This window comes from Capronia epimyces (assembly GCF_000585565.1).
Source record: "Capronia epimyces CBS 606.96 chromosome Unknown aczIQ-supercont1.7, whole genome shotgun sequence".
NCBI lineage: Eukaryota > Fungi > Ascomycota > Eurotiomycetes > Chaetothyriales > Herpotrichiellaceae > Capronia > Capronia epimyces.
The window spans coordinates 1423919-1442597 of NW_006912910.1; the positions used below are offsets into that span (position 1 = coordinate 1423919).

Sequence of the window (18679 nt, forward strand, 5' to 3'; positions counted from 1 at the left end):
TGAACTCCTAATCAGCCAATTGCCGCCGCCTCTACTGCGGATGGTCTCCTTGATATCTTTCGTCCACTAGCCTCTCTTAGACGAAACTAGATGAATATTGCCGAGTCTTAATTTTCGGCCTATTCGTCCCAATACAGTTCTAAGAACTGATATAAACTTGGGTATCATGCTGTCCACTATCTCCTTTGTGGGTGCGAGGAGGTCGGACCGGGTAATGATGAACGAAATAGAGGGTCTCGTGGAAAAGGAATGCTGAGATCTCCGGTTTTGCGATCGCGGCTTTGCTAATGATAGATGTCTGTAGATGGAGGGTATGACAGATATTGGGAAGTCTGCCGCATTCACGACGTGGTAGACATGATTTCTGGTGAAAGGCGACTTAGCGACTGAGTCTGCAATAGCCTCTATCGAAGGATGCGAAATGGGAACACCACGAGAACCATATATCAAATAATGGCATCTATCGCATATGGGAGTAGCTGCGGGCAACTCTGCGTCGGCGTTGATGCTTCTAAGGTGTTGCGGGTTGTCATCTTGGGATTGCGCTCCTGATTCTTCGACATCCCCATCTCTTCCATGATGGTTACCTTGGTGAAGTGTTTCAGATTTGAGGCTTCTTATGTTTTTCCTCACCGCCTTTCTCGACAAGGTATAATACCCGGCCAGGCCATGGTCGACATTTTGGGTAAGGGCACCACAGCCGGGCCAGGAGACAGGAAGATATTTTGAGCTCGGAGTGAATTTGCTTGAAACGTTTGGCGCGACAGGGGAGCCCGTCAACTGCTGCAGATGAGCGTCAACGGCTTGAGGACGTAGTGAGAGGGAATCGGTTGGTGATCGCTCGATTTCAGCCGCGGTGGTAGATAGCAAAGTTCGGCTGGAGCAGAATGTCCGCTTCGTGATCCGCCATCTCTGGAAGGCATGAGCTCGGGGCGCAATAATGCTTGTAGAAAGCACGATTGTCGCATCGAAATACAGGATTTTCAAAGAGTTGGGACCATTGCGATCCGAGAGCTCTAGATGTTAAATCATGCAGTGCTCACAAACCCGCGAAAATTCCCCAGATTGTCGATTGTCGCGCTTTTTTTCCAAACCTCGGAAGATACCGCCTGTCAGCCGTTGTGCCTCGTATTCGTGCAGCATTACAAATTGTGGCGTTCAAGGATAGTCGCCATTGTTGCCATAGTCACCATAGTCATCAAGCATCTCAGGAGCACTGCGGTTTCAGGTAGAAGGGGCAATAGATACGGTAGTCGTCTGGTTCTGGTCAGAAAAATTCCTTATTACTGGGTATGGGAACGGACCTGGCTCTCGCCAAGGGAGACCTCTCGAATTCGTCTCCAAGTTCAATGGCGGAGCTTGGCAGCGCCCGGCCTGAGGAGCCTCAGGCCCCAGCTTCATCTACATTGAAGTGAGTATTGCAGAGCCACTTCTGCAAAAATTTGGGAGCCTGATTTGATCGAATCTTCCAATGTGCATCGGCGAATGTCAGCAACATTCTCTTATCTTTACCGTCCTCTTCTTGTTGCTGTTGTAGCCTTGCAGTTTCCATTCCATTAACTGGCCACTCTTGCACTTCTCTCTCAGCCGGACCATTGTCACCATATAGTCCCTCGGCAACCACAAGATCCCTGCAAATGTCATAACCCATCCATCTCCTCACTTCTTTGAACAAGAACCACTGTCGCTCATGCCGTCAAAGGGCCAGCGACGTTCTCATACAAAGTCGAAGAACGGGTGCAGTCAGTGCAAGATCCGGCGCATCAAGGTCAGAGTCTTGCTGAATTCCGCGGTACCATCCGAAATGCTTACACTGCCAAAAGTGCGACGAGGTTCACCCCACTTGTTCGAATTGTGAACGGCGTCAGATCGTTTGTGATTTCTCTCTGTCACCTGGTGCTAGCAAATCTCCGGGCAGCCATGCCGATCCTCGGCAGCAGTCTGGTCAGCCAGCATCACTCTGTGGGCGGACACCCTCGCAAAGCGCGGTTGATCCTTTTCAGCAACCTGACCTGGTTAGCACCAAGCAAACAACAGATCTCGACATTACCGAGTTGAGATTGATGCACCATTTCACCAGCGTGGTTGCACCGGATTTGGCCAATGCCCAGACCGCCGAAGCGCTCGCCCTGTGGCAAGTACACGTAGTGAAGCTGGGGTTCAAACACCATTTTCTCCTCCGTGGCATTCTGGCCGTGTCAGCTTTCCATTTGGCCTATCTTCATCCTGACAAGAGGGCCGACTATGAATTGATAGGAACCACGCATCAGAGCATTGGTCTTTCAGAGTTCCACGATACACTTGCCAAAGTTGATGAAACCAACTGCCATGCTATGTTCGCCTTCTCCTGCTTGCTTATAATCCTCACCTTTGCTTCAAGCGCCAAGGAAACACCCAAGGACTTTACGACTGATGTGCTACGTTGGTTCTATCTGCTAAGAGGAGCAAACGTGGTATTGAACTTGTACGCCGAAACCATCCGGTGCAGCTTTCTGAAACCATTGTTGGATGAGATGGGGCACATAGAGACTACCGCAGCGTATATCTTCCCCGATACGGATCAAATCACCAAGCTTTTTCGAATCTGCAGCTCTCCAGAGCATGACAAAGAAACATCCCAAGCATACGACCTCGCCATCCATTCACTACTTAGCACGTTTGTCCAAGCTTCACTACTTAGGCAACGGGGTGACGGAACAGTCCTGGCGACATTCGTGTGGCCACTCAATCTTCCGCCCAAGTTTCTCGACCTTCTAGGCGAGAAGCAACCCGAGGCTATGACGATCTTAGCCCATTACTGCGTGCTCATATACTGGGGAGAGTCGCATGAAAACGATACTTGGTTTATCAATGGATGGGCCAAGTACATGCTCGCGACGGTTGAGGAGTCTCTACCTGACAGCTGGCAAGAACAGATTAAATGGCCGGTGACGACGATAACGCAAAGCAACGGAGTATGAATGACGGATACTTTCATCGAGTCTTCCCACCAGTCCACGGGCAAACCGATGTCGCATCGATAGGCGAAAGATTTCATTCCACAACAGTTTACGGAGGAACTGCACTCAGATCCAAATAACGATGAATCAGGGTATCTGTTTCCAGGTGGAAAACCAATGCTCGTCTTACCAGCGCAGCCTTGCCGGGGAGGCGGGCTTACAGCATCCAGCATCGGAGCTTTGCAGTGAGAAGTCGGACACGCCAATTGCCCTTGGCAACTCCTCAGTGACAATCTCCTACTCCTTACAGACCAAATAGTACAGAGTACTCCGTACACAGTACAGTGATGAGGACAAAGAGGGAGATTTCCACAGCCTCCAGAGGCCATATTAGGCCACCGCTGACTGGATATCACTTTTTTGTACGGACTATTCTAGGCGAACTTCAGGGGGGCCTTAGGGGGGAAATGGTACGGAGATGAAAGACGGAAGATTGTAAGGCCGTTCCGAAGGGCGGTGACATGTGACGCCGATATACGGAAACTGTACTCCGTAAAGCGTGACTGAGCGTGGCTTCCCTCCAGGATGTCCCTCCCGCTTCTTTATATTCACCCTGACCTCCTATAGTATATGCATCTGTGAGATGCTCTCAAGAGAGAGCTTCTCTGCTGTACTGGCTCGAAAGCATCAGGTGATATATCGGGTGGCTTCAGCAAAGCCGCCCTTTTCACCATCTGGTGGGGAAAGATGAAACAATCCGAGACAGGAGCCGCCCCCCCTTTGTCACGTCAATGCTTCAACACCACAGTCCTGCACCAATGCCCTTCTGACACCGCTTCAACTCTCCTTGCGCTCCTTTTTTTGTGCGCCGCGGTGGTTTCGTTCTTCTTCTTCGTATCTTCCAAACACTTCACCTTCGTTTTTCTCTTTTTTGTACAGGACTTCACAATACTTACGTTAGGAGCTCAACTATTTCAAGCCAGCACTGTAGCAAACTTGTCGAGCAGGTCTCGCCCCCTCTTTCATTTGAGCCTACAGAACTCCGTCCATTCCTTGATAACGCAACATCCTTGATCCTTCTCCCGGGCTTGCGCAAACACCGTCCGACCCACGCCCTCAGCAACAGTCATGGCCAACAAGATCCTCCTCGTTTTTATCGCCTTTGACGTCGTGTTCCTTCTGTGTGGTGGACTGCACCTCTTCATCCCACTCTTCACGCAGGCCAACATCAAGAATAACACCAATGTGGACAATATTGCGTCAAATCTGCTCCTCGACCACTGTCCGCTAACAGGTAGGCTTCCCAAATTATACAATTTTCTGCTATCAGGAAAGCTGACGACTTTGTTACAGCCAGCATGGCCAACTCGGTGGTCATGTTCGTCACCTTCCTACTGTCCGTCCCCTCGTTTTTCCTCAAATCCAACCGCACCTTCCTCAAACTCCACGTCGGCGGTGTCATCATAGCTGCGCTTATGACACTGGGCATCGGGCTGGCCATCTGGTTCTCCACCCTGGAAATCCACAAGAACCTCGCTCCGATCTGGAACAAGCAGCCCGCCTCGACAGTGTCCATGCTGCAGGCCAAGTTTCAGTGCTGCGGATACAATAATCCGGCGCTTTTTGTAAAGGATGCCACTTGCACCAGCGCTGCGACCGCCGCGCGCCTTGGACCTTGTGTCACTCCCTTCGGTGTATTTGCTAGCCGGTTCTTGGATATCGTCTTCACTACGTTCTTCGGCTTTGTCGCGGTCGACATGATGCTCTTGTTGGCTGCCCTGTGTTTGATCAGGGACCGTAAAGAGAAGGAACGTTACAGGCTGATCGACGAAAAGACGGGTTTCGGACCAATCTGAAGGAAACCTGTGAGGACCTCAAAGACCGTCCTGGTTCTGGGTGAGACAAGGCATGCGTGGTTGGAAAAGGTGGATTTCACCATAGTCTTGGCCTGACAGGAGAAGGAAGAATGGATGCCAGGGTATGATCGGCCGCAGTTGAGGTGTAAAGTACGACCATGTTTCTTCTTGAATATAGGCTCCAGAGATTCCTAGATGTTATGATGGAGTGAATCAAGAGTGTCATAGACGCACACCCATTGAACAATGAATACAAGACGAAAGCAACTACTCATTATCGATGTTGGCTTGGATTGTTTAAGTAGCGTGTATCCATGGAGTTCATCATTGCGCATAATAACCAACTCTCCCGCCAAAGAGGAAAGCGTATCCAATGCCCAAAGGCAGCAAATCTGCCTTGGGATATCAAAGATGAGAAAGGAACAAAGTCTTGGTACGAAGCACATAAGGTACCTAACAACAGGCTGGCAATTGGAGAAGCTGGAGTACCCAACGCATGACGGCGCCCGATCAACGACATCATCACTATTAGTATTGGTACGCATTGAGATCCTAGCGCCGCGTGGCCAATGCTGCTACGGCGTTCCCATAAAGACTTAAAGGTCTCTGTGCTAGGTTGAAGTCCTGTACTCCGTGAACTGCGAGGAGTCTATGTGAGAATGGCATGCTGCCGTCGCCTAAACGATACAGAGTGTTTCCAACCACGATCGTTCCTCACTTATCCAAATCCTACAGTCACTGTACCTTTTGTTTTAGAGTACACACACGGTTGGGTGGACTATACATCGAGCAATTCGAACATGGTAGAATGAACAACGCAGGATCCAACACAGCTCTACGACTCCTCGGCCAACAGCCAACGGCGCAGCGGGTCCTACCATTGGCAACAATACAACAAGCACATCCCTGGACTTACGAGGGTCAACGAAGATGGCCTGGACACTGGTCACACCCTCCTCGAGAGGCATTGGGTTTGCTTTGACTCGTCGACTTCTCCAGACTTTGCCAACGAGCGTCACCATTGTAGCAACTGCACGGTTGGATCTTCCCGGCTCCAGGGAGAGGCTCATTTCATCGCTGGATTTGACTGAAGCGCAATCTGGCCGGCTCGATGTACAGAGATGTGATGTTCTATCCGAAGCTTCAATTTCCGACTTGGCCGGATATTGCAAAGAGCGTTATAACGATAGGCGCAAGGATAAGACTGCTCACCTACGGTTGGGCCTTATCATTCCCGGCATGTTGGTCCCGGAGAAGGCACCAGAAAAGATCGAATACGACGTGGCTCTGCAGACACTGAAGCTCAATCTGTTGGCACCCATGATGCTGGTGAAACACTTCTGTGGGTTTCTTCCGAGACAATCGGCAAAACTGTCGAAACTGGACGGACTGCCGGACTCGGCTGTATTGGCTCTGATGAGCGCAAGAGTAGGATCAATAGGGGATAATCGACTGGGCGGCTGGTACAGCTACCGTTCTTCCAAGGCTGGAGTCAATCAGTTAGTCAAGTCGACCGACATTTATGTTCAAATGCAAAGCGCAGCGAATGCCATGTGCATCGGTTTGCACCCTGGCACAGTAAAGACTGGCCTAAGCGAGGAATTCTGGGGCAGCACTCCCCAAGAACGGCTGTTCAGTCCAGAATTCAGCGCAGAGAAGATGATCGACGTTATCAGACGCTTGCAGCAAGACGGCCGCGGTAGATGTTGGGATTGGGGAGGCAAAGAGGTTCCTCCATAAGGTATGCTGTATCATATAAGAGGAAATGAGTTTGTACTCGGCATAAGGTTGTCCTGTCTTAGCCAGCCAATTTACAGTGCGTCTGTAGAGACGTCGCATTTGATCGACCGTTAGAGGAGGCTCCTAAGCCAGTGCTTCAGGGTGGGTGCTAATATTAAAGGCAATTTATCCGATATTGGCTTTGATCGCATTCATAAAGTCAAATATGCTTCCAAGCATCTCGATAGTACACTCTACAAACACCCTAGAAGAAATATCCTAATTTTTAGCATATAGATCCCTCCAAATATGCGAGAAAAAGGGCACTCCAGCTGCGCTACGTGCCTCTGCCATTGTTAGCCTTCATCCCAGTGGCGACATGTCACGGGCGGCGAAGGGTAGAAGTTGGAAGTAAATCATGGTGGAGGCCGTGTGGCACACTGCTTGCTGATAGTGGATGAATCAGCATGCTTTGTAGTCGTCGTATTGAGTATCGTAGTGGGCAGAGAGAGAGCTGGTACGGGATCATTTGATGGATGGTGATTCGAATGGACGAGCAGGGTCGAAGGCCTGGAATCTCGTCCAGGCAGGCACTGGGGGCACTGCCCGTGGGTAGGCTGCTTAGGCCCTAGGGCGAGGACGAAGGGGGGCTAATAATTAGCAGTCTAGCAGACAAAGCACTGACCGAGACTAGTTCTGCAGGCCGCAATCTACTACTGGAGGGGCGACAATAATTATAACGCCAGTGGAGGAACCAGACATCCACCATTACGCCGGCGTGGGCTCGTGTCGCTGGCTGGCCACTGGCGTCTGCAGCTGGGATGGATGTCCGGGCAGTCGGGGAAAGAATGATCCGCAGCATGAAATCAGGCCAATCACAGGCGCCCTCCCGCGGTGGCTGCCACTCGTTGCCCAAGAGCCCTCGGTCTACAAAAGGCAGGCAGCTGCCGCTATGCCCTTTCCGACTCTCTTTCCTCTCTCGTCCACATTCAGTCCCTCCTCCGTCAATCATCAATCAGTCAGTCGAGTGAGTGCCCGGGTGCTTCAAGCCTCCCCGTGCAACCACCGCCAGCCTTCCCAGTAATTGACCACCAACCATCCATCTGCTCGATTACACTCTCAACCGGCTCACCTTTCCTCCCTGGGGCACCTTGGTGGCTCCAGTCAGTCAACGGGTCAGACCCTTCTATCCAAAGTCAACGGTACGTCGTGTCATTTGTGTTTGTTGCTTTGTCCTTTCCTCTTGCATCGAACACGACGATCACCCTTTCATCGTTCTCCATTGAGATCGACACCGACACGACACCTGTGAAAGCCTGAAGACCATGCACAATAACAAATTGATCTGTCCACGGTCGCTACTCTCTTGTTCGTGTTCGAGTCCTCTAATGGGGCGGGGGCTGGGAATGACCTCTCGAGCCGACGAGGACAAAGCCAACTCCAACCTACTACAGGAGAAGACTACTAGTCGATGGTAGTTCTGCTCCTGAAGAATGAAAGGGTTGATGCGGTCTTCGACGAGCCACTGCTGGCACCCCCAGCCACCGCGGTGGCATTTGCCTTCTCCAGGCCTCTTCGACCGCACTCCAGGCCTGCCTTTGGGCTCTCAGCCCTTCCCTCGAGAAGCTCACAGGCCCTATCGTCTTGACTCCTGGCCCGGGTCTGGCCCCTCCTCCCACTAAGCTTATCGGCGGTGCCACCCTGCGACTTGACTGCAACCCACCGAAACCCCACCATTGACGGGCACTGGCCTCCACCCCAACGTTAAATGCATTCTCCTCTTCACTATTCAGCACTGCACAAGTCTGCACTATCGCCTCTGGATTATTCTGCCGAACACTCCCGGCTCCCGCACTCACCGCACTGGCAGTCCCTACCTCTCTCCCCCGTCCAAAACAACACCAAACCCTTTTCTCTTTTTTTCTGCCCCGACCTTCCAAATCTCAACAACCAGCCATACAGAAAGAGGTTACTTCTTCTGGCTCCCAAACCCACTTCTCTATCCCATTGCAGCTTGACTGTCGCACATCTTGATCATCCACAAAAGCTTGATCAGGATCCATTTGCTGGTCATTCCCCAGATTTTCCTCGCTCAGTCGCCCTGCGCAAGCGCGTGCGCCTTCACTCTGCACCCGTCCTTGTACGTGAACGTGACGTGCTCCTTCAGTCCGATCTATGTGGAATACATTTTCACTTTTATGTCGTCAACACCATTTGTCGCGTCATCTACAATCGTTCACTGTTTCACGCGATACTGAATATTCACTGACGGTCACTTCCTATATCAGGCCACCCAACCGAAGCCGTGTTCCAAGGTCTCTTCTTAAATTTTTCGGAGCAGGTATACAACCCGACCGCTACTTCCGCATTCGTCTGTTGACACTTTACTTGTTTAGGCAGACATTGTCAGACCTGATTCAATCCCAAGAACAGATCATGGCGGACATCACCGATCCCACTGCTGGTATTGACCAGCCTTCCCCCGGCGACGACCTTACTGGCAATGGTGTCGACGCACGTGGAACCAAACGACCGAGAACTTCCTTGGCAGGTGACGACGACGACGATGATGATGAAAAGGGAGGAAGAGAACGGAGAAAGATTGAAATCAAGTTCATCCAAGACAAATCCCGCCGTCATATTACATTTTCCAAGAGAAAAGCTGGCATCATGAAAAAGGTAGATTGGCGCTGGTCTCGTCATATCATGAACCCGAAGACTGACTCCGTGTACAGGCTTATGAACTCTCGGTCCTTACTGGAACTCAAGTCTTGCTCCTTGTTGTCTCCGAGACTGGCCTCGTCTACACATTCACCACGCCCAAGCTTCAACCTCTTGTCACCAAGGCCGAAGGCAAAAATCTGATCCAGGTACATTCATTCCCTTCAGTTTACATCCACATTCTAATGGTCACTAGGCATGTTTAAATGCTCCAGAGCCCTCCGGTACTGAGAACGGTGTCGACGCCGCAGACGATGTTGCTTCACCCGATGACGTTCCTACGATGCCTTCGGCAGCTGCTGGCATGCCTCGGCCTACTGCTCACGGTGGCTACATGACTCAAGAGCAACAGCAGCAAGCCTTGTACTATCAACAATTGCAACAGCAAAACCAGAGCGGACAATATGCGGGTATGCCACAGATGCCTCAACATCAACGTGCATGATAATGGAAAATCTATCCACATAATGATACCCCATGAAATGCGGAGGTTGACTCTTAGGCGGTCTGCCATGTTTCACTGTCAGCAGAGATACTTCACGAGGCAGATGTGCAACTTTCCACCGACGCAAATCCCAAACCTTCCTCTACCTAATCGGCGTTTTTGGGTCCCTACCATCATCAACACCGAAGCCTGGACCAAATTGTGTGCTTCAATGTAGCTGCGAGTTGAGCTCCGGTTTCCCCACTTGCTCTCTCTGTATGAGTTTATCCTTCTGCGACTGGATGGGATGACAAGGCGGACGAAGGTCCAAGGCCAAGTGAATAAGTGTGCGAATCATGACCATGTCATGCTTTTCCGGGCAGAGATATGCCAAACCCAAGGTTCATACCAGTTCACCGTCGGCACCATATCTTGAGTTTGACTATTGCATGATGTTGCACTTGATCTCTGTTGTTGGGTCAGCTTGTGACTTGAGGCCTGTCTTCAATTTTCGCTCCGTCTTGCTAGCTCCCTGTCTGGGAGCCCTCTTTTCTACGGATGATCTTTCATCTTCTCGGATGCTCTGTCCTTGATTTTCTCTGTAGTCTCATGTGATCCAACTGAATGATTCTTTGCATCCCATGTTCTGCTGAGCCATCTTCTCGGCTAGCGCATCGTCAGTAATAGCATTGGTGGCGCTACATTCCTCCGTCGGCAGCGCTGACTGTTCTCTCCGGTCACTGCCAGGTACATGTTAGCCACATGGCCAATTTCTCCGCCCAAACGCGAGACCATTCACGACGCCGATGTCCTGTTACTTCCCGTGATCCAGCAGCGCAGACTCTGCTCGCTGTGCTATTTGCCATACCAGACCGACCGACCGGCACACCGGCACACAATGCATCGAGGGTCCTAGAGCATCGCCGTAGAGGCACTTCTGTCTGCGCAGGTTGTTGAGCCCAGCCACTGCAGTCGAATCGAGGAAGGAGGGACAAGAGGAACCGTCATCACTGAGTGGTCTGGGGGTGTATGTACGTATACCCCGTTCGGATACTGGATACTGGATACTGGTGGGAGTACAGAGTACGGATACAGAATACAGATAAGTGTGGACATCCGGTCATTTTTTTCGGGCTAACATCTAGATACTCTACTCGTACACCGTACCTACCGCCTCTTTGCTATCCCCCTGATCACCATTAAGTCGACTCGCTCCCGCCCGGACCCCAGTCTCACGGGCGCCCACGTTGCGCACAAGGCTTCACTAATAAGCTACGTATATTATGTGAAACACCAAAAACCGGGAACCTGGGGTCAAGTTGTGGGACCCTCCGCTGGCCGAGCCGCTGAGGACTGGTCTCACGCGCTACGCAGGGCACACCTCAGGGTCGGAAAGCCGAAGTCATTTACTCCGTGGAGAGGACAAGATTCGCTGCTGAGTATTGTGGTATACTGAATGCACCGCTGCACTCGTGGTATGGACTAGGGCTGTGTTGCCACCAGGTTTTGTATGCGATTTCCTCATCCATGGACATGGACAAATCAAACAGACTAACCCCCTACTCCGGGTCGGGGCTGTGTCCGAGAGGGGTGCTGGTACGAGTAGGGCGACCACGTTAGCTGGGTGGCCTTATTAATCTCTTCAGCATCCCTGTTTCAAATGCGACCTGGGAGCCACGGGGGCGACATCAATCCAAGTATAGGGGACTCGTTGCCGCCCTCGTTGGCAGCAACGTTGAGCGACTACTACTTTCCACCTTCACCATCGACCGCAAGAAGCCCAGCGCGAAGATTTCCATTCTTCGGTGGACACACTCAATGGAGAAAAATGCCGAACATGCCAGCCTGATGGGAGACGGCGGTGCAGTGGATGCGGAAGATGCAGTCATTGACATGGACAGCGTGCGTGATGAACCCGGTGGCCTTGCGAGTAGCATCAAGCCTCCTTTACGATCCCAGCCGCAGCCAACCACCACGACCGGTGTCCAGATGAGATGGTTGTTGTCGTGGCGCTTCCTCCACCCGTTGGCGTGGTTCATTGTCTTCTGCGTCACTGGGCCACTGATGGTGCACCTTCTTTTTGCGCTCAAGATCAATCGCCTGCTTTACGACATCGACATGTCCCTCGACCTGGAAGACCTTGCGGCTTGCGACGTCCAGGAGGTCTGGAGCTCGTGGTCGACCCTCTTTCAAATCAACGTCCGCACGGGCGATCTGTCCTTCACAGCGGCCAAAATCGTCGACATTGCATTCGACCTGGTCGTCGGTCGCGTCGGACAAGTCGTGTTGGGGTGGATGTCCTATCGCGTTTACACCGACGTCTTTACTTTCCTCGCCGAAAGGCAACCCGTACCGTATCCCACGTTCACAAAGATCACGGTGGACCCGACCAGCTTGTCGTCACTCAAGACGTACCTGCTGGCCTTGTTCTCCAAGAACGGCTCCAAATTGACGCTGCTGTGGCTGATCGGGACCGTCTCTTACCTCTTGGCCCTTCCCACCATCGTGTCGGCGTCGACGTCCCTCGTCGGTGCGACCGCGTACGCGATCGAGCTCCCCACCAATGCGACCGTGCCGGTTCTCGAATACCTCTATAGCGCGGCGTACAAGTTCACCAACTCGGGCCTCGCGGATAAACCGAACCCGTGGTTCGTCTACGTCTCGGAGATCCACAAGCTCCCGGCGAAGGTCAGCGAAGAGCACCTCGACATCATGTACCTCGACGGCACTAACTGGAGTGGGACTGATCGGAACGACGTGCTGGTGGTGAACAGTACCACGTACACCATTAGCAACTCCACCCTCGTCGACGCGGGCTTCTACTACGACGACGTCTTTTACCCGATCGACCCGGCCAAGAACCACGGCTTCAGCACCCTGGTCGGGGACCAAATGATCTGTGTCCCCGTCGGCAACCGCTATCAATGGGGTGCATCGTACGAGCTGTTGTGTCTCATTGTCATTTGTCAGATTCTCTGGTCGGCGGCCATGTTGGTGGCGTGGTCGATCGCCTGCATGAGCAGCGCCACCATCCAAAGTGGGAGGAAGATGGGCCTGTACACGGCAATTCTGCTGCTGGCACAGCCACTGCGAGAAAAGATGAATGCGAGACCAGCGGGGAATGGGAATGACGACGTGAACAACGAGAAAGTGGTCAAGAGCATTGTCAAAACGATTGGTCCGGTGGTGTACGACGGTGGATTCGAGACCAGTGACCAGGAAGGAGAGGCTGGGAAAACTCGAGGCTATGCCAGGCTCAGGGAGCATATATGAACAAGTCTATAACGCAGGGGACACCACGGTGTGATTCTTAGTCGACATCCATGACCAGTGTTTTACAGGAGCGAGTTTATCGGTGAATATAGGAGTGAATTAATGATCAATAATGAGCCACATTTCAAGCCCCGAGCATAACCTCATCTCCGTAACGCCTTGCCGTTGTGCCCTGTCTGCGTTCTGAGCCATCAGTGATTTGTCGCCCGGCGCATGTCCGGACCCGTTATCTGATCCTGTAGCCGGCTTCAACCCATTGCTTGAGGCAAGGCTGAACTGCTCGCATCCTGCTTTCCAGCGCTCGCCTCGGTGACACTGAACTTGAACGGCCACATCTTGAGCAAAACGAGACTCCAAACTATTGATGGAGATCGATTTCGGCACCCTTTGGCTCCCCAAAATGAGCGCTCGTAGGATCCTGATTCTCAGCCAAGCCTGACACCCAGCTGCCTGAGAATCATGACACATAATTTCGTGTCTCTTGGGAGTTACATATGTCACGATTCTACAGCACCAGGAACTTGCGTAACGTCACAGCTGAGGCACACGAAAGATATGGACTGTTATGTTGAATATCTTATTTGAAGTCTTGACTGGTCTGAGACCAGGTTAGCCATCGACAATAAAGAGGCACTGGCTGTGCCAAATCTATCTAGGCAGCATGGGATGATACGCGCGAGTGCGTACAATCAAGCTCCAGTATCATTCTGCATCGCCGCCAAAGTCAACCGTAACTCATGTTTCTCGTGCTAGTCGTGCCTGATCCTTTTCGACTGTCACTTTGTGTCATTCTTTACCAGTTCAACTTTCTCCAAGATCTTGGCGTAAAGAGGGTGGTCAGGTTCCAGACCGGTGAGCTTGGTGGTTGCTTCCTCGGCAGATGTGGTCTTCAAGATCTCTGCCAACTCCTTGCTCTCGGCGTCGCCCTCGACATTCTGGAAACGAAGAGCCATCTCCACACCACGGACTAGAGCAGTCACATCATACCCACGTTCAGCCAGTTGGGCGGCAGGACCAATGAATCGTTCGTTGCGGCTGAGTTTGCGAAGTGGTGCACGGCCGACACGGACGCAAACGTCTTCGAGATGGGGATTAGAGATACGAGAGACAATGGTGTCGACGTATTTCTGCTGCTCTTCTTCGGTGATATCATGCTTGCCGCTGATGAGGTGCGCAGTCTCCTCCAGGGCTTCGTGAACTTCTTGTTTGATTTCGGGATCTTCCATGGCCTCGTGGATCGTCTTGGTGCCTTTGTAGTAGCCAAAGTATGCCGCAGTGGCGTGACTTGTGTTGACAGTGTAAAGCTTGCGTTCGATGTACGGCTCCAGATCTTCGACCCAGTGAACACCCTTGATGTCCGGATGACCAGACTTGAAACCAACAGTCTCAACACACCACTCATAGAAGCTTTCGATGACGACATCGAGGTTGGCATCGGCAGGCTGGGTTGGGACAATTCGGTCAATAGCGGAATTGCCAAACTCGGCCTTCGAGTCGAGATCCTTGAGTACCGCTGGCTTCAAGTTCTTTGGATCGGTGATGAGCTCCTTGAGAGCATCAGTGGCATTGATCATATTTTCACAAGCGATGACAGCCAGAGGCTTCGACTTTGTCCGGGCCGAAATCCCATCGGCAATTGGTTTGGCAATGAACTTCATGACATTGGGACCCACGGCGCAGGTGACAACATCAGCCTCAGCAATGGTCTTGATCACCTCATCCAGGTTGTATTTAGAATTGATGGCGCGGTAGTTTGTGATGGTCTTGCTCTTTTCTCCATCTGCACCCACTTCTGTGATCTTGTACGATTTGGAGTTGTTGATTCTGTTGATGAGGTCGTCAACGACATCAACAAAGACGACTTCAAAGCCAGATTCGTGCAGAAGCTCAGCGATGAAGCCGCGTCCGATATTCCCACCACCGAAGTGGACAGCGGTGCCAGACATGTTGAGAGTGAGTTGGGAGAGTAGAGGATGTGAGAGGCGACGGGGTATCTAACATGCACCAAAAGTTAGTAAGGATGGATGTGTATGGCAAGTGCGAAAATGATCGTCAGCACTGACCGTGTGTAGTCAAGCAGATCGTCGGATTGTTCGGGGTGAGGAGAGAAGGGAGGGAGGGATGACAGCGTGGTAGGAATGAGAGTGATGCCGACAAAATGTCTGGTGATGGCAGGTGCTGATAACCTGTAGGTTGTTTTGAACGTGCGTGCGGTCAACAAAAAGGAACTGCTGTTGGGTTGAGATGTGTGATGGAATGTTAAGGCGACGACACCCTAAAATCCTCCAAGGTTGCTATTCACAGTCGGCGGGGAGTGAAGCTGCAGCCCCGCATGCGTCACCTGTGACGGGAGAAGCAGGGCGTAAAATACCAGATGCTATTGGTCAGTAGAGCGGAAACGCTATGCCTTCTCCAGTTTAAGGCAGCGTTAGCTTCTCTTGAAACCCGACCGGCTCTCTGTGGCTTGGGCACGAAAGTTCCGACCATCTACGTCATACTAGTAAATACAGGCACACAGGCCCGAGGCGGGCGCAGGCAACATGCAGTGATCAGCATAAACGCATGTCAAGCTATCATGGATATCTTGTCTAAACATCGGTTTCCAAGTTCAGGCCCATATATTCCGTAAGAGTCACTGGCAACGGTACAATATCGGGCAACCACTGTCTTAGTTGTCATCAGGATGCTCCCTTGCCATTGTAACGTTCACGTCTGCGACCGCCCGTACAACATTGTGCAACAGAAACGATAGACGCCAGTAGCATGACTGCTGTTGCCCCCCAGGTCATCCCTAAAAACCTCGATCCTCTATACGCCGCAATCCCAATATCGTCTCCGTATTTATTGATAACCTCGACAGCCTTGACGATGATCGCAGTGGCTATGGCCGACGCAATGCCGAGGGTGACAAAGGCAAGCTGGAAAAAGGGCAGTTAGTCAATGCTGGACAAGGGCGATTCCCTATTGTTATACGTACCACATCGATAAAGAAGTTCACGACCGCAGACAATCGGCTACCTGCCCAGATACCCCAAAGCGCAGTCAAGATAGCAATGCCCGCAAATGCAATCCCGATGATATAAAACACAACCATTGTTGTGCTGACAATTTTCAAGTCGTGCTCAGTATCCTCAATCGTAGTCGGCCAGTGTATGTCCTCTAAAGTGATCCCATCAGGGAGCTTTTTTTGAATAACCTTGGATGGGTCAAAGTGGAACACCGTCGATCGGTTGGAGCATGCAGTGATATTCTCTCGCGCATTGTGAACAGTGGGTTTAGGCAGGTAGGATCCCTCACAGAAGTCCATCACATGAACGTTGAAAAAATCAGGCAGATTCAAAGCGCTTGCTATGTCAGAAGTCACATTGTTCACCAGGCTGTTGAGATCGCCTTCGAGGTCATTGACCAGATTGCTGAAGAAACCACCATCGCCGTCAGAAGTATTGAATATACTGGTGTGGCCAATTCGAGAGATATTGAGCTTAGAATACGTTAGCCCGAGATTGGCTGAGGAGCGCTCTCAGTATGCCCACCGTCAACAAGTCTGCTCTTTGAAGGAAAGACTTGCTAGATCCTGCGAATATGCAGAGAAGAGAGAGCACAAATGCGGTAATAGCGCAAGCTAGAGTAAGGATGGAGGAGAATCGCATACTGGCGTCTGTTGTGCTGTTTGATCGGTTTTAGGAGTGGCAAGAATTGAGTAGAGCTGGGAATTCATATCACTGGAACATCTGCGTGCACTGGCCAGGCTGTCTGCTGTCTGCTGTCTGCTTTCCGCTATAACTGGAGAGGTGGGAAGCGACGAGAACAGGATGGTGAAAGAGGACGGCTTAAGTCTATACATAGGTGCAAGGATTTGCCAACCAGGGAAGATCGACGTGCTTCAAAACAAGCCATGAGTGATCTCTACAAACAAAGGAAGGCTGTTCGCCTCCGAATCGTATGCACTAAGTGGCTAATTAGCAAGGCAGGGCTTGCAGCCTCTATGTACGGAATACAGAGTGCATCGTGCATCAGGTACCTTGACTTTAGATATGATGGCTGGCTGCAAAGCCCCGGGGCCTATTGTTCGGCATCAATAGAGCAACTGTGACGCGTCAAATGTTGCAGCGCCAACTTTTGATGCGCCTTTGACCAGCGGGAGTGGGTCGGTGATTGGCGCCTCAGCCACGCTGAGGATCGTCGTCTCTACCTACCACAGGAACACAAGTACGTCGGCCACATTCTTGCCTTCGCGTGCCTTTGTCTGCCTAGCTACCAAGTATTTTATGAGGAAACTGATCCGAGGCTAGAACTGCCAACTGAATGACCCAGATTTAGTTCAACCAAAACTTGAAACTTGAGCAAATATCTGGTTGGGAGCATCCTTGAAGTGAGCGCCATGTTTTGCTTTCAGTCAGGGGAGTCCTCACTAGGCTCCTCGTGACCAGTAAAGCTGCTTCCTCCTATTGCAGCGTCTAATAGAGCATGTGGCTGTGCACGTGAGCATTCGTGTTTTGAATACTCCGTAGGCCGTCTCTAATAATTCGTGGTGGTCCCTCGAATTCCCAGGCTGATCAGCCTACAAGAGGCATCGATAACGGGGCGCAGCGCAGGCCAGGCGCTTCTGAGGTGTGCTGCCAGATCATGCTGAAGACTATCAATTCGAGTAAGGAAAATGTTCAGAGACGTTTCGACGGTTCACGGCCTCGTTTACTCAGACTCGCCAGATCCGAGCTGCAGGTCTTGTGTTTCTCGTCGTAGTTCTTTGATGGCAGTCTTCATCCTTGTCAGTGGTGAACCTCTTATCGCCCTCCATTCAACTCACAGCCAGAGCCTCGGGGTTGACACCATTCTCAATGAGTGAGACACAAAGAGAGAGCTGTGTCCTGTCCAACTGAGTATTCTACCGTGGCTTGTCAGCCAGTGGTAGCATTAAGCTAGGTAACGGCCTACCAGCAAGATCGATATCTCCTCGAGGATATCGACAACCTCCCTCGCTTTCTCACGCTTGGACTCTGTCGGCGGCATCTTGCAGGACAAAAGGGGTGTTCGCAGGCGTGTCAGTTCCCAGAACGTTCGAACGATGATGAATCAGCCATGAATCGTGAGGCTGGGATTGCTACAGGGAGCAGATATTATCAGAGGGACGCGTCAAGCGAGGTTGCCACTTAGAATAACGCCAAGACCAACTGCGACTTATTAATTCCTAGAAGTTTAATTGGTACCTGGTATGTGGTATTGATAGCCCTGGCGCGTCTTAACCTTCTGGTGAGGCTACGCACTTTATATATACCTTATACTATGATGTGCGTGTTTGTACGCGGATAGCGCCTGTTAAGAGATCCTCTTCGTATCCACCAGTGTAGAGATTTCAAGGTCGTCGTTGTCGCCTCGTAAAGAACGTCGCCATTTAGGGCGTAGAGAGAACCTTGTTAGACTTGTGAGAGCGTCCGATCGATTACCTTAGTACTTGTAGTTAGCAGGATTAGCTCCTTAGCTGCCTTGGCACTGGGCGCGCACTGATGGGGTCAAACACCAGTACAAGTTAGGTGTAGAACACTCTGTTAATACAGAGTTATGTGTAAAAGATGCGGTGCGGTAGTCAGGTACTCCTGAGGACCAATATTCGTGTTTCACCCCCGTTGCCAGCCTCGGGGCGATCTACACTCGACTTCAGACTTCTCGCTGTTCTTTACACGATCGAGGTTAAGCAGATGGTCCTCGCAACACATGCAGACCCCGCTCATCATGTGGGATTTATGGAC

General features: G+C 51.5%; 7 protein-coding genes across 7 annotated transcripts; 5 read left to right on the forward strand and 2 right to left on the reverse strand.

Annotated features, from left to right (window-relative positions):
- Positions 1-1920: 1920 nt before the first annotated feature.
- Positions 1921-2960, forward strand: A1O3_08306 (uncharacterized protein; the record flags this gene model as incomplete). The annotated part of the gene is made up of 2 exons (XM_007738404.1): positions 1921-1962; positions 2004-2960. The coding sequence occupies 2 exons, from the start codon at positions 1921-1923 to the stop codon at positions 2958-2960; spliced, it is 999 nt and encodes a 332-aa protein (XP_007736594.1).
- A 1107-nt stretch (positions 2961-4067) lies between these two features.
- Positions 4068-4795, forward strand: A1O3_08307 (uncharacterized protein; the record flags this gene model as incomplete). The annotated part of the gene is made up of 2 exons (XM_007738405.1): positions 4068-4233; positions 4293-4795. 2 exons carry the CDS (start codon positions 4068-4070, stop codon positions 4793-4795), a joined length of 669 nt encoding a protein of 222 aa, XP_007736595.1.
- Positions 4796-5725: 930 nt separating this feature from the next.
- On the forward strand, positions 5726-6535 carry A1O3_08308 (uncharacterized protein; the record flags this gene model as incomplete). The annotated part of the gene is made up of 1 exon (XM_007738406.1): positions 5726-6535. One exon carries the CDS (start codon positions 5726-5728, stop codon positions 6533-6535), a length of 810 nt encoding a protein of 269 aa, XP_007736596.1.
- A 2415-nt stretch (positions 6536-8950) lies between these two features.
- Positions 8951-9680, forward strand: A1O3_08309 (MADS-box transcription factor, other eukaryote; the record flags this gene model as incomplete). The annotated part of the gene is made up of 3 exons (XM_007738407.1): positions 8951-9193; positions 9250-9384; positions 9432-9680. The coding sequence occupies 3 exons, from the start codon at positions 8951-8953 to the stop codon at positions 9678-9680; spliced, it is 627 nt and encodes a 208-aa protein (XP_007736597.1).
- A 1797-nt stretch (positions 9681-11477) lies between these two features.
- On the forward strand, positions 11478-12932 carry A1O3_08310 (uncharacterized protein; the record flags this gene model as incomplete). Its single annotated transcript, XM_007738408.1, has 1 exon — positions 11478-12932. The coding sequence occupies one exon, from the start codon at positions 11478-11480 to the stop codon at positions 12930-12932; it is 1455 nt and encodes a 484-aa protein (XP_007736598.1).
- Positions 12933-13708: 776 nt separating this feature from the next.
- Positions 13709-14878, reverse strand: A1O3_08311 (mannitol-1-phosphate 5-dehydrogenase; the record flags this gene model as incomplete). Its single annotated transcript, XM_007738409.1, has 1 exon — positions 13709-14878. The coding sequence occupies one exon, from the start codon at positions 14876-14878 to the stop codon at positions 13709-13711; it is 1170 nt and encodes a 389-aa protein (XP_007736599.1).
- A 732-nt stretch (positions 14879-15610) lies between these two features.
- A1O3_08312 (uncharacterized protein) lies at positions 15611-16582 on the reverse strand (the record flags this gene model as incomplete). Its single annotated transcript, XM_007738410.1, has 3 exons — positions 15611-15850; positions 15910-16413; positions 16466-16582. The coding sequence occupies 3 exons, from the start codon at positions 16580-16582 to the stop codon at positions 15611-15613; spliced, it is 861 nt and encodes a 286-aa protein (XP_007736600.1).
- Between the last annotated feature and the right edge of the window lie 2097 nt (positions 16583-18679).